The sequence below is a fragment of the Bos indicus genome, chromosome 2, assembly GCF_029378745.1.
Source record: "Bos indicus isolate NIAB-ARS_2022 breed Sahiwal x Tharparkar chromosome 2, NIAB-ARS_B.indTharparkar_mat_pri_1.0, whole genome shotgun sequence".
Classification (NCBI taxonomy): Eukaryota; Metazoa; Chordata; class Mammalia; order Artiodactyla; family Bovidae; genus Bos; species Bos indicus.
In genome coordinates this window covers 60,184,449-60,199,340 of record NC_091761.1, presented here as the reverse complement: position 1 = coordinate 60,199,340, position 14,892 = coordinate 60,184,449, and the positions used below count along the sequence as shown (strand labels likewise).

Here is a 14,892-nt window from a genome sequence, read left to right as displayed (position 1 = left end):
ACACTGGCGTGGGCTCGCAGTGCCTCAGCCACCCTGGGTCTGCCCCCGCTCACGGCGCGTGTAGCCTCCCTGTCCACACTGCTCGGACTCTAGGTTGTTCCGCCGGGAACAATCCGAGGCTGGCCCTGGGCTGCATGCACCTCCCAGGTCCAAGCCGCTCAGGTTCAGGCACTCGGGTAGTCCTCAGAGGCGCAGACTCAGTTGGGCCTGCGTTTTGTGCTCTTCCCAGGTCCGAGCGCCAATTTGCTCTTCCCAGGCCAGCGCCAATGCTGCGACTTATCGCCTCCCCGCCACTCGGTTATATGGATGTAAAACCGGCGCACCTTCTCAGGCAGATGTTGACCGTCCAGACCCCCAAGAAGTTTTAGTTAGCAAAGAAGCCTGCTTACAATTTTATAGATAATGTCTCTCTGGGGCTGCGATTGCCCCCTTCCGGCTCTGGCTGCCTGTCACCGGAGGGGGAAGGTCTGCAGCCGGCTATCTCTGTTCAGTCCTTTGTTCCGTGCGCGGGCCTGGCGGTCTTAGGTTAGGGCTGGCTTTTCGCGTGGTAGGTATCCCACAGTCTGGTTTGCTAGCCCAAATTATTTCGCTCAGATAGCGCTCAGGATATTCAGGCCAGGTTCTTACTCTCAGCGATGCAGCCCACGCCGCGCCTCCCTGCCCAGCCCCGGTTTGCTAATGGCGGATGCAGGCGTCTGCACTGCTTCTCTGCTGGGGGAGTTACCGTAGGGCTTGCAATCTGCGAGTTTTAAATTGTTTATTTATTTTTTCTCCCTGTTATGTTGCCCTCTGTGCTTCCAAAGCTCGGCACAGATTCGGCAGTGAGAAGGTTTCCTGATGTTTGGAAACTTCTCTCTTTTTAAGATTCCCTTCCCGGGACGGAACTCCGTCCCTCCCTCTTTTGTCTCTTTTTTTTTTGTTTTTAATATTTTTTCCTACCTCCTTTCGAAGAGTTGGGTTGCTTTTCTGGGTGCCTGATGTCCTCTGCCGGCATTCAGAAGTTGTTTTGTGGAATTTACTCGACGTTTAAATGCTCTTTTGATGAATTTGTGGGGGAGAAAGTGTTCTCCCCGTCCTACTCCTCCGCCATCTTGGGTCCTCCCCCCCCTCATTGTGTTTTTTACAACAGAGACTTGGATATAGAACATGTGTTACATATATGCAGTGGAATATTGTTAAGCCATAAAAAAGAATGAAATAATGCCATTTTCAGCAATGTGGATAGACCTAGAGATTGTTATGTGGAGTGAATTAAGTGAGAGAAAGACAAATATCATATGATATTGCTTATATGTGGAATCTAAAAGAAGGGTACAAATGAACATATCTATTGTACAAAGCAGAAACGGAGTTACATATGTAGAATACAAATTTATGGTTACCAGGTGTTAAGATGGGGAAGAATAAACTGGAAGGTTGGGATTGACATATATACACTACTATATATAAAACAGATAGCTAATAAGAATCTACTCTACAGCACAGGGAACTCTACTCAGTACTCTGTAATGGCCTATATGGGAAAAGAATCTAAAAAAGAGTGGGTGTATGTATTTGTATAGCTGATTCACTTTTCTGTATATCTGAAACGAATGTGCTGTGCAACACGGTAAGTCGCTTCAATTGTGTCCGACTCTTTGCAACCCTACCGACTGTGAGCCCACCAGGCTCCTCTGTCCATGGTGCCCTCCTCCAGGGAGCTTCCCTATCCAGGGGTCGAACCCATGTCTCTTATGTCTCATGAATTGGCAGGCAGGTTCTTTACTATTAGCACCACCTGGGAAGCCCACTGGAAACTAACACAACATTGTAAATCAACTATACTCTAATGAAAAAAAAAAATCTAATAAAATCCATAAAATAAATGAAATGCATTAGGGTTTAAATTCCTTCCCATTAATTTTTTTTTCCTGTCTCTCCATTTTCTGTGTTGTGTGCCTGTTTCTATCAGAGGCATAACTCACAAATGGATATATCTAATAAGCAGGTTTGCTCTGAAAGGTTAGAAAGTGTTGGGTGACTTTATACATCCCCTGCTAGTGGAAGTTATTAATTATTATAATATATTTTGAAATGTAGACTCAGAAGCTATCATCTCTTCTGACTTTCATTACTGTACCTGCCTTCAGTGGTCCCTCTCAACTTCTAGGCTTCTGCTTTTGATTTAATAAACTCTGGGAAGTCAAATTAAGATTGTTAATGCTGTGTACAAGCTAAGTGTAGACAACCCTGAGTGGCCTGATGTCCTTTCATCAGCATGTAGGCATTATATTTAGTGCACAGTTATTATGAGATGTATTTAATGTCTCATTCATTTTTATATTCCCAGAGTCTAATACACTACTTGTCAAATAGCAGATAATGAATAATGGTTGTTTCAGTGAATAAATGTTCACTGGCCACTTTTTCTCATCCCTTGGGTTCTTTGATGTATTTTAGAAAGTGTGATTTCCTAGATAATTGTCCACTGTGTAATGGAGATATTACTTTAATTTCTCCATGATCAATGTGAAAGCTTTTTGAGATGTGAAAGTTATGACAGAAATTCCAAGCAATTTCTTGTAGATGAGACGTCTTACAAGTGGATCAATGCTGTTTTATGTCACATTGTGTAATGCTCAGGTTTCTGAGTGCTTTGGTACAGTAATTATCCACCAATAATTTGTTTAGAACAGTAAAGCTCAGCCATGTCATCCATGTCATTTCTCAGTGTTCTTGGTCGAGTTAAATATAAAGCAATGTTAGGATAATAAAAGCAGTGGTTGAAAGAAAGTGAATAATAAAACAAACATCTCTTCCTATTGTGTGAATGGTATTAAATCAAGTTTGCTACTTCAAATAGTGGTGAGAACAGTGTGAATGCTCCTGGGAATATGTTTATTCCCTGTTCTCTGGAGTGCTTTTTTTCCCCTTGGTTGCAGGCTTCTTAATACTGCACCTAATATTCAGGCATCCTGTGGGCTGCTTTAACTGTGATGATTTAGATTGGGTGATGCATTCATCAAAACTAATCCACTTAAGGATAACTTAATTAAGAGAATACAATTTGCCAGAACTTACAAAAAAAGAGGAATCATAGAGTTATAAAGGTGAATGTAACTTGAGATTTCATCAATTCTACCCTGTGTCCAAAAAAATTCACTTCTATACCTGACCTGCCTCTTGAGAAAGCTATATGCAGGTCAGGAAGCAACAGTTAGAACTGGACATGGAACAACAGACTGGTTCCAAGTAGGAACAGGAGTACGTCAAGGCTGTATATAGTCACCCTGCTTATATAACTTATATGCAGAGTACATCATGAGAAACGCTGGGCTAGAAGAAGCACAAGCTGGAATCAAGATTGCCGGGAGAAATATCAATAACCTCATATATGCAGATGACACCACCCTTATGGCAGAAAGTGAAGAGGAACTAAAAAGCCGCTTGATGAAAATGAAAGAGGAGAGTGAAAAAGTTGGCTTAAAGCTCAACATTCATAAAACAAAGATCATGGCATCTGGTCCCATCACTTCATGGGAAATAGATGGGGAAACAGTGGAAACAGTGTCAGACTTTATATTTGGGGGCTCCAAAATCACTGCAGATGGTGACTGCAGCCATGAAATTGAAAGACGCTTACTCCTTGGAAGGAAAGTTATGACCAACCTAGACAGCATATTCAAAAGCAAAGATATTACTTTGCCAACAAAGGTCTGTCTAGTCAAGGCTATGGTTTTTCCAGTAGTCATGTATGGATGTGAGAGTTGGACTGTGAAGAGCGCTGAGTGCCGAAGAATTGATACTTTTGAATTGTGGTGTTGGAGAAGACTCTTGAGAGTCCCTTGGACTCCAAGGAGATCCAGCCAGTCCATTCTGAAGGAGATCAGCCCTGGGCTTTCTTTGGAAGGAATGATGCTAAAGCTGAAACTCCAGTACTTTGGCCACCTGATGCGAAGAGTTGACTCATTGGAAAAGACTCTGATGCTGGGAGGGATTGGGGGCCGAGGAGAAGGGGATGCCAGAGGATGAGATGGCTGGATGGCATCACTGACTCGATGGACGTGAGTCTGAGTGAACTCTGGGAGTTGGTGATGGACAGGGAGGCCTGGCGTGCTGCAGTTCATGGGGTTGCAGAGTCGGACACGACTGAGCGACTGAACTGAACTGATACAAAAATGTTAGCATGTTAATTAGAACTGATGTGACTTGAAATACTTCACAGTTTATTGCAGAGTAGCTGTGTTTATTTCATAGAAAGGGTAATGAGTCACAGGTGGATGGTGATTTTACATAATCTTAGTGCAGGTAAACAAGTAGAAAATTACTATTCCTATTACACCATTGAAATGTTTTCAAGTTTTAGTTTAAAACTTATCTATGTAATTATGTATGTAATTAAAATTTTAAACCTTTAATTGTTCTCAATTTTGTGTTTTTTTGGTTTTAAATTTTTATTTTATGTTGGTATAGAGTTGATTTGCAATGTTATGTTACTTTCTGCTGTATAACAAAGTGATTCAGTTTCAGTTCATTTCAGTTGCTCAGTCATGTCTGACTCTTTGTGACCCCATGGACTGCAGCAGGCCAGGCTTCCCTGTCAATCACCAGCTCCCTGAGCCTACTCAAACTCATGTCCATCAAGTTGGTGATGCCGTCCAGCCATCTCATCCTCTATCATCCCCTTCTCCTCCTGCCTTCAATCTTCCCCAGCATTAATGTCTTTTCAAATGAGTCAGTTCTTCACATGGGTGGCCAAAGTATTGGGAGTTTCAGCTTCAGCATCAGTCCTTCCAATGAATATTCAGGACTGGTTTCCTTTAGGATGGACTTGTTGGATCTCTTTGCAGTCCAAGGGACTCTCAAGAGTCTTCTCCAACACCACAGTTCAAAAGCATCAATTTTTTGGTGCTCAGCTTTCTTTATAGTCCAACTCTCACATCTGTACATGACTATTGGAAAAACCATAGCTTTGACTAGACGGACCTTTGTTGGCAAAGTAATGTCTCTGTTTTTGAATATGCTGTCTAGGTTTGTCATAGCTTTTCTTCCAAGGAGCAATCATCTTTCAATTTCATGGCTGCAATCACCACCTGCAGTGATTTTGGAGCCGCCAAAAAAGTTTGTCACTGTTTCTATTGTTTCCCCATCTATTTGCCATGAATTGATGGGACCAGATGCCATGATCTTAGCTTTCTGAATGTTCAGTTTTAAGCCAACATTTTCACTCTCCTCTTTCACTTTTATCAAGAGGCTGTTTAGTTTGTTTTTTTTTTTTCTCCTGCTTTCTGCCATAAGGGTGGAGTCATCTGCATATCTGCATATATATATGTGTGTGTGTGTATATATATATATATTCTTTTTTTCAGATTCTTTTCCCATATAGTTTATTACATAGTATTGAATAGCATTCTATATGCTTGGCAGTGGGTCCTTGTTGATTATCTGTTTTACACATAGTTGTGGGTATATGTTAATTCCAACCTCCTAATTTATCCTTTCTTCTACCTCCCTTTCCCCTTTGGTAACCATAGATTTGTTCTCTAAGTTGTGAGTCTGTTTCTGTTTTGCAAATAAGTTCATTTGTATCATTTTTAGATTCTACATATAATTGATGTTTGTCTTTCTTTGTCTGACTTCACTTAGTATGATAATTTCTAGGTCCATTCATTTTGCTACAAATGGTATTATTTCACCATTTTCTATGGCTAAGTATCAGATCAGATCAGTCAGATCAGTCGCTCAGTCGTGTCCGAGTCTTTGCGACCCCATGAATCACAGCACGCCAGGCCTCCCTGTCGATCACCTACTCCCAGAGTTCACTCAGACTCACGTCCATCGAGTCAGTGATGCCATCCAGCCATCTCATCCTCTGGCGTCCCCTTCTCCTCCTGCCCCCAATCCCTCCCAGCATCAGGGTCTTTTCCAATGAGTCAACTCTTCGCATGAGGTGGCCAAAGTACCGGAGTTTCAGCTTAAGCATCATTCCTTCCAAAGAAATCCCAGGGCTGATCTCCTTCAGAATGGACTGGTTGGCTAAGTATATTCCATTGTATATATGTACCACATCTTATTTATCCTTTCATCTGTTGATGGACATTTAGATTTTTTTCCGTGTCTTGGCTATTGTAAATAGTGCTGCAAAGAACTTTGGGGTGCATATATATATTTGAATATGGATTTCTACATATATATGTCCAGGAATGGGATTTCTGGATCATATGGTAGTTCTATTTTTAGATTTTTAAGGAACCTCCAACCTCAAAATGGATTAAAGACCTAATTATATCACCAGATCAGAGAAGGTAATGGCAACCCACTCCAGTACTCTTGCCTGGAAAATCCAATGGACGGAGGAGCCTGGTAGGCTGCAGTCCGTGGGGTTGCTGAGTCAGACGTGACTGAATGACTCCCCTTTCACTTTTCACTTTCATTCATTGGAGAAGGAAATGGCAACCCACTCCAGTGTTCTTGCCTGGAGAATCCAAGGGACAGCAGAGCCTGGTGGGCTCCCATCTATGGGGTCGCACAGAGTCGGACGTGACTGATGTGACTTAGCAGCAGCAGCAGCAGCATATGACCATGGTATAAAATTATGGAAAGCATAGTCAGAACACTCTTTGACATAAATCAGAGCAGTATCTTGTATGGTCCATCTCCTAGAGTAATGAAAATTTTGTTTTATTTGTGTTACTTGAAGCCTATTTCCAATTAAAAAATATAAAATGATTATTGTTTGTACATAGATTTTTTATTTGTTTCTTTAGATTATTTATCTCAGATGTATATTCTGAATATAACCATATGTTTTATATATATGTCAAATATAAAAGTGATATTCTTTTTTCTTCATGCAACTGCTCAAAATTTTAATCAGCTCTTCTATTTCTGCACTTGGACAAGGGATTTAAGATTTGTCATACTGCAGGTCACACTTTACTTCAATATGCATGTTTTTTGAAAAGGCAAAATCCCTCAGGGCTGTATGATTTTCACTATTGTGTGTGTTTTAAGTTCATAGCCAAACGCAACTGAATAAATCATGGGACACATTTTTCTCTCCATGTCTGAAAAATGCAAATTGTTATAGGTCAATTGCTGAGAGGTCTTGTCATGTCTCAGATGTCTTGTTTACAATTTGTTTTTCATTTTTTCCAAGCATAGCCATTTACTTGTTATTCAGATTCTTTTCAGTTGTCTGCAAAGTTCGCTTTAACATATGGAAAAACTATTCTCCCTCGACCATGCCTTCCTAAATGCGGTGACTTAAGTTTATAAACATGCGTGTGTCTTAGTATGCAAAAACTGCTGTCCTAAATTCCCAGGGTCAAGAGGGGGAAATCCTGCGCCGCCACAACCTTGATGACTTGTTATACTCACATCCAAAGGAATATTAACAAATTGGAGAGATTGTAGCTAAGTGAAGAAACGCATTTGCCTTGTGATTTTAGGATCACACATAGCAGTGCACACTGTAGAAAGGGTCTTTTCAAATGTAGGGCAGGGGCCCACGCTTGGGGTCACACAGATCTGGAGTTTCATTCTAGTCTATCACACACTAGTTGTGTGACTTGGGTGTGCATTGTAACTTCTAAGAGTTCCATTCCCCTCAACTGATACAATGAGCAAAGTAGCCCCACTTCATGGGATTGTTATAAGGAACAGAAGGAAGGAAGGCACTTATCAAGTCACCAGTGATATAAGATAAACCAACTGGCTCACTGTTTAAAAAAAAAAAAAGCCTTCATTTGCCTTGATTTGTAGTGTGATGTAAATACTCCCACCATGGCTGATTTTAAATCATGAATGATTTAATGACCACCTGGTAAAATTCCTGAATATTTAACAAGAAAACAAATACAGTACAACACCACTAGGCTTTAACAAATGGTAGTAATTATTTCTTTCTATTTATTTGTTTTTAACTGGAGGATAATTGTTAATAATTATATTTTGTCTTCCATTGATCTAGAAAAAAATGTGGCTGTTTGTAAAATTCTATATAGATGGAGAAATGAAAGCAAAGGGAAGAATAGTAATTTATATAGTTTAAAATATTAATGATTTCAAATAATAAAAAAAGCTACCTTAACAGTTTTGAAAATGGGCAAAAACTTAGAAGAAAACAGAATGTTAATAATAAGAAAATGTGTTAATCAAATATTTTAAAATTAAGAATAAGGATCACTTTGTAAGAAGTTCTAGATTGATTAAATTTACTGTTAGCTTTTCAAGATTGGTTAGAAGAGGCTCCCTATTTTCATCTTACATTCTTTAATATACAGGAATAAATCCTAAGTATAAAGTTGTATATACTTGATACCTAAACAAATAGAAACTGACAGCCTATATTTTAAAACCCAGTGTTTTAGCAAAAAAAGCTTTGTTTTCATTTTAACTAATAACTGTTTTAGATCATTCAAAACAGATTTTATTTATTTAATTGAAGTGTAAGTGATTTACAATGTTGTGCTAATTTTGGGTGTTCAGCAAAATGATTTAGTTATATACACGTTATATACATTATATATAGTTATTATATATACTTATACATTATATGGATTTCCCAGGTGGTGCCAGGGTAAAGAATCTGGCTGCTAGTGCAGGAGACACAGAGACCTGGGTTTGATCCCTGGGTCAGGAAGATCCCCTAGAGTAGGGAATGGCAGTCCACTCCAATATTCTTGCTGGGAAATCCCATGAATAGAGGAGCCTCATGGGCTACAGTGCATAGGGTCACAAAGAGTCAGACATGACTAAGTGACTGAGCACATAATGCAGTATGTGTATATATAAACTGAACATATGTATATATAAACTGAATATATAATCAGTTATATATATATAAACTGTCATATAGTCAGTTACACATATAAACAGTTTTATATATGTGTTTTATATATATATATATATATATATATGCTTTTTCAGATTCTTTTCCCTTGTTTGTTATTATAAAATATTGAGTACAGTGCCCTGTGCTATACAATAGGTCCTTATTGGTTGTCTACTTTATATATACTAGTATGTATATGTTGGGCTTTCCTGGTGGCTCAGGCAGTAAAGAATTTGCCTGTATATGTTAATCCCAAATTCCTGGATAGATCAAAAATTAAAATCTAATTTTAATGGATTAAAATTATTAAATAATTTTAAATGATTAAAATCTAAAGATTTAAAAAGTTTCCTACAATCACATATTTTTTGAAATAGTAACCGTGGATTTGGGTTTTGTAGTTTGTGTTTTTAATGATAGTAAATATTCGTATGCGGGGTCTGCGATGCTGGGCAGGGAGTGGCGTATTGAACCTGAATCTGTTCCAGAACATCTAGACACCTGGAGCCTGCAAATAACCATCATGTCACAGTGAGCATCTCAGTGTACAGAATACTAAGCTGTGGGTGATTCAGGAGGAAATAATCAGAATTAAAGATGATTGATTAGTTGACCTGTGCTGAACGCTGCACTTTCCATGCACACTGACTGTGCCTGAGGAGGCAGTGCTGGGACAGTTCACCCCGGAAAGAGTGTGGGAAACCAAAGGGCATTTTGGTGACTGTAGGCTGACTTCATTCTGTAAAACTCTGTTTCAACAAGAAATGGAGCACCACACTCGAGTGTCGGGGCACCAAAAGAAGATGAGAGTACATTTTATTCTCTTTCACAAAGTGACAGAAATCATCAGCACTGAAATTATCAACATGGTATTGCCTAGAATAGCAGGTCTGCACACCCAGGGCTCGGGGAAAGAACTGGTGGACTGGGTACATTACAACCTCAAAAGTATTGCCCTGCCACAGAGAGATCCTCTTGCAGCAAATGCAAATACCTGTTTCTCTGGGGAGGCACATGTCTCTTCCTAAATGCATGTTACTATACACATTTACTGCTCCTAGAAATGTACTAGATGTGCTTGAAAATGCATTCCAGGGACTAATTAAGTGACATGTTGGAGTTTGATCAGATTTGAAGAAAGAGAGAAAGACCTCACCTTCTTTCTCTTGCTTGTGGAAATTAAATGATTTCTCGGGATGTGAGTTGCCTTTATGGTGATTCCAAAGCTAGGAAAGGGGCAAATATAACAGTGATAAGCTTCTTTTTTCAGGTTCTTATTAAATATTTAAGTAAAGAGAAAAGGAGGAAACTATTTTTTTCCCATTGACACAAAATGTGATTACTTGCTGTCTTTGTGGAAAGATCGATGATCAGCCTAATGGATGAGGCCAGCCAGTGTGTTTATAGTTAGGATGCAAAAAGAAAAGAGAGAAACGTCAATGGGTAGCGCTTTTATCTGTCCATTTCTTGAAATTTTCTCATAAAACTAATTCATTAATTAAAAGATTTGGCATATTACAAGCTAATGTTGGAAGTTATTGTTGTTTAGCTGCTAGGTCATGTCTGACTCTGCGACCTCATAGACTGTAGCCCACCAGACTTTTCTGTCCTTGCAATTTTCCAGGCCAGAATACTGGAGTGGGTTGCCATGCTTCCTCTTCCAGAGGATCTTCTTGACCCAGGGACCAAACCCACACATCCTATGTCTCCTACATTGGAGGATTCTTCACCACTGTGCCACCAGGGATGCCCTTGGAAGCTTTACCCAGCCAGTATATTTCAGGGATTGTAGGGGCAGAATTTCCACAGACAGTTCAGTGCTGCTGTTTTTTAATTAACTTCACTTTTACCCCTGTATCACATTTTTCTTTTTCATTCTGTAAGTAAAAACCAAAACTGAGGACAGTATTTAGAAAGCAAATATATATTTAGGATGCTTTTGCAAGTTATTTTTTTAAATGTCTTTTTCTTCTGAGCGTATACTTAGGTTGTGAGCTGAAGAATTGGAAACATGAAAAATCCTAGTTTATTAAAATCCTGGATTTGGGGCTATTCTTTTAGATGAAACTCTGCCTAACTTGAAAGTATTAATATTGAGTTAGATATATAGGCTTTGAGACATAATAATTATAATGATACCAATCATTTATTACATGTATATTGTTACTTGGAATCACATTTTATTATTGATCCTCAGAAAAACTCTACAAGTCAGCACTTTAATTATCTGTTCCTGTAGGTGGGGAACTGAGACTTAGGCAGTTGAGGTAACGCATCCAAGTTGACATTGCTGTAAGAGATGGATTGCAGGTTTCAAGAAGGGCCAACTGATGTAGAGTAGAATCCACTTTCTTAACCACTAAGTTATTTTTTTTTTCTCGTATTTCACAATTTCACACTGCTTGTGTCTCAAGGTGTACAGATTGACCTGTTTCTGTGTGGATGGTGGCCTGGGATCTTGGAGTAATCGACCCCTTTGTCTTTTCTGCCTGCAGGCCCCTGGGGAAGGTGTACAGGAAATTGTGGGCCAGGCGGAAGCCAGAGTCGTGCCCTGTGGTGTTTCCACTCTGAGGGGTGGACGAGCCACCTGTCTAACTGTGATGAGCACAACAGACCTCCGAAGGAAAGAAGCTGCTTCCGAGTCTGTGACTGGCACAGAGACCTCTTCCAGTGGGAGGTTTCCGACTGGCACCACTGTGTACTCGCTCCTCCTGCCCTGGGCCCCGCCAGGCCTCGGGCTGCAGCGTGTGTGACCGCCCAGCACGGGTTGCAGCATCGGACGGTGCACTGTGTTCAGAAGCTGAACAGAACCATGGTTGTGAATGAGATATGTGAACACTTTGCCCCTCAGCCCCCCACGGAACAAGCGTGCCTCATCCCTTGCCCACGGGATTGTGTGGTGTCTGAGTTCTCACCGTGGTCTACGTGTAGCAATGGGTGTGGGAAGCAGTTACAGCACAGAACTCGCTCAGCTATTGCCCTCCCTCTCTATGGAGGGTCACAGTGTCCTAACTTGACTGAGTCAAGAGCCTGTGATGCTCCCATTTCTTGTCCTCTTGGGGCAGAGGAATATACGTTTAGCCTTAAAGTTGGACCTTGGAGTAAATGTAGACTGCCTCCTCTCAAAGAACTTAACCTAAGTGGAAGAACCGTTCTGGATTTTAGCTCTGAGTCGAAGGAGTTGGTCACTTTCAGACATCACAGTTACAAGGCGCATCACCATTCCAAGTCCTGGGACATAGAGATAGGTTTTCAAACCCGCCAGGTTTGGTGTACAAGGAGTGATGGAAGAAATGCTGTGTTAAGGTAGGAGGTCTGTGGTGTTTATATCATGGTTCACCTAAATATTTTACAGTGTAATTTTATAAAAAATTTCTTCATGGTTTTCTACAATGGGAAAATTGTAATCAGGTTTGGGATTTGAGTTTTTAAAAGTTGCTCTAGAAAAGCTTTCAGTGTCAAGTATAAACATTTTTTAGTCTAGACCAGAAGTACACTGAACTCCAGAGTAATTAATAGTGTGACTGTATAGGACAAGTCATCCATTTTCACATTTTATCAATATATCAGTCAGCTAAAAATATAGATCTTGTACCCTAAGTCCTCATCAAGAGATGACCGGATAAAGAAGGTGTGACAGTAGACTACAGCTCAGCCATAAAAAAGAATGAAATTCTGGCATTTGTAGCAACATGGATGGTCTCAGAGGGCAATATACTAAGTGAGATAAGTCAGAGAAAGACAAATATGGTATGATATCATTTGTATGTGGAACCTAAAAAAATACAACAAACTAGGGAATAAAACAAAAAAGAAGCAGACTCATATTTGGAAGACAAACGAGTGAGGTTACCAGTGGGGAAAGGGAAAAGGCTAGGGTAATATAGTACTGGGGGAAAAAGGGTTATTATGGGATTACATGAAATCATATATGTAAAATTTTAAAAATTGTAAAGCACTATTGAATTTAAAGACTCTTTCCTTCCATAAAAATGTTTTTTTTTTGTTATTACAGTAATAAAATACTAAGTGATTTATTATAATGACAAAATTTAAATTATTCTCAAATTTAGGATATAAGCTATATAAATATTTTTCATTTAAACTGATTTTTGTTTGTTTACTTTGTTTTGAGGAGTAAGCAGATTCTCTTATTTCTGGGTTGTAGATATTTTATAGTAGTAATAATACCAATAAGGTAATCCAAGAATGTTTTCTTTGGCATTGATTTGATGGAAACATTATCTTGCACAGCAATAATTAGAAAGACAGATTTTAAAGGGAATGGACTAAAACTTTTAAAAGCAATAGTTTAGGCTACAAAATTATTTGTAATTGTTTACTTTACACTGTATTATAGTGTCGTGACATAAACCATAAAAGTGTATTAAAAGTAGTATCTGTTTACTTTTCCCTCAGAAGTTCTTAAGTGTAATCCCTGGTATATTGCTAAATTTCTTCCAAATTAAGATGACTTTCAATAGTTGGAATTATCAACAATGAAACACTCATGGATGGAATTAATCATTATCATCAGTTGCTCATTTCTGAGGATCCACAGCTGGCACAAAGGACTATCTCAGAACAAAGTAGTGTGATGATTGTTTTTTTATTTTTTCTCCCATTCTGCTTTACAAATATTTTGTCTTTGATGCTTCATTCTGATTTATGCCATATAACTTGGCAAGTCCATTGAAGAGTGATTTTCTGCCTTTTATTCCCTGCTTCTGTGAAACAAAAGATTAAGCAGATGATTGGGGTGATTATTGTCTCAGTATGTATGTGGGATCTGTACAAACATTGTTTGTTAATATTCTCTACTGGAATATTACACAGAATGTTTTCGGCCTATAGCTGGCTTTTTTTTTTTAAACTAAAAAATGTTGGCTTTTTTCTGTTTTTAAATTAATTTCTGTTTAAATTCATAGACTTTATTTTTTAGAGTGATTTTGGGTTTACAGAAAATTTGAATAGCAAATCTAGAGCTCCTATGTATCTCCTCATCATTCCCTCTCCACACATATACTGTTTCGTACACACATCTTGCATTAGTGTAGTTGTTTGGTACATTTGAATACAACGGATGAACCGATACTGATACATTACTGAAACTCATAGTTTACATTAGAGTTCACTCTTTGTGCTGCACGTTCTGTGAACTTGGACAAATGTATAATGGCATGTATCCAGCAGTACTATATAATACACAAAAGTTTAACTACTCTAAGAATCTTCTCTACTGTCTCTACTAATTCCACCTTTCCTCTCCCTAAACCCTTGGCAACCAGTGATCATTTTACTATCACCTGCAAGTTTCAGCAATTATAAATAAAGTTGCTGTAAACATTAGGTGCCAATTTTTATGTGAATATAATTTTCAGCTGATTTGCTTAAATACCAATGGGCACTGTTCTTGCTATGATGATGAATTTATGTTTAGTTTTGTAAGAAACTGCCAAAATCTCTTAAAAAGTGACTGAGTCATGAAAGCACCTTTTGCTTCATACCCTAGCCAACATTTGATGTTATTAGTGTTTTAGATTTTAGCTATTTTAATAAGTGTGTAGTAGTATCTTGTTGTCTTAATTTGCAGTCACTTCATATCATATGATGTTTAGCATCTTTTCACATGCTTACTTTCCATCTGTTTTTCTCCTTTGGTGAGGTGTCTATTCAGATCTCTTGTCTGTTTTATTTTTCTTATTGTTGTGAGTTTAGAGTTCTTTGTATATTTTGGATACCAGCCCTTATCAGATACATGTTTTGAAAGTAGTTTCTTCTAGTTTTTGATCTGTCTTTTCATTTTCTTAACAGTGTCTTTCACAGAAAAGTTATTCTTTATCTTAAAGAATTCCAGTTTATCAATATTTCTTCCATGGGTTGTTCTTTGGCATTATATCTGAGAAAACATTACCAAACCCAAAGTCAACTAGATTTTCTTCTATGTTATCTTCCAGGAGTGTTACAGTTCTGCATTTTACTCTATTTTGAGTCAATTTTTATGAAAGTCTTGACTCCATTTTGAGTCAATTTTTATGAAAGTCTTGTGTTCTGTATCTGGATTTTTCTACTTATGG

General features: G+C 38.6%; 1 protein-coding gene across 1 annotated transcript in view; it reads left to right on the top strand.

Annotated features, from left to right (window-relative positions):
• Positions 1–14,892, top strand: part of THSD7B (thrombospondin type 1 domain containing 7B) — a 1,073,031-nt gene that overhangs the window by 335,014 nt on the left and 723,125 nt on the right. Inside the window, exon 3 of the mRNA XM_070768428.1 lies at positions 11,311–12,121. Within this exon, the coding sequence (XP_070624529.1) occupies positions 11,311–12,121 (811 nt within the window). The remainder of the gene's footprint in view (positions 1–11,310; positions 12,122–14,892) is intronic.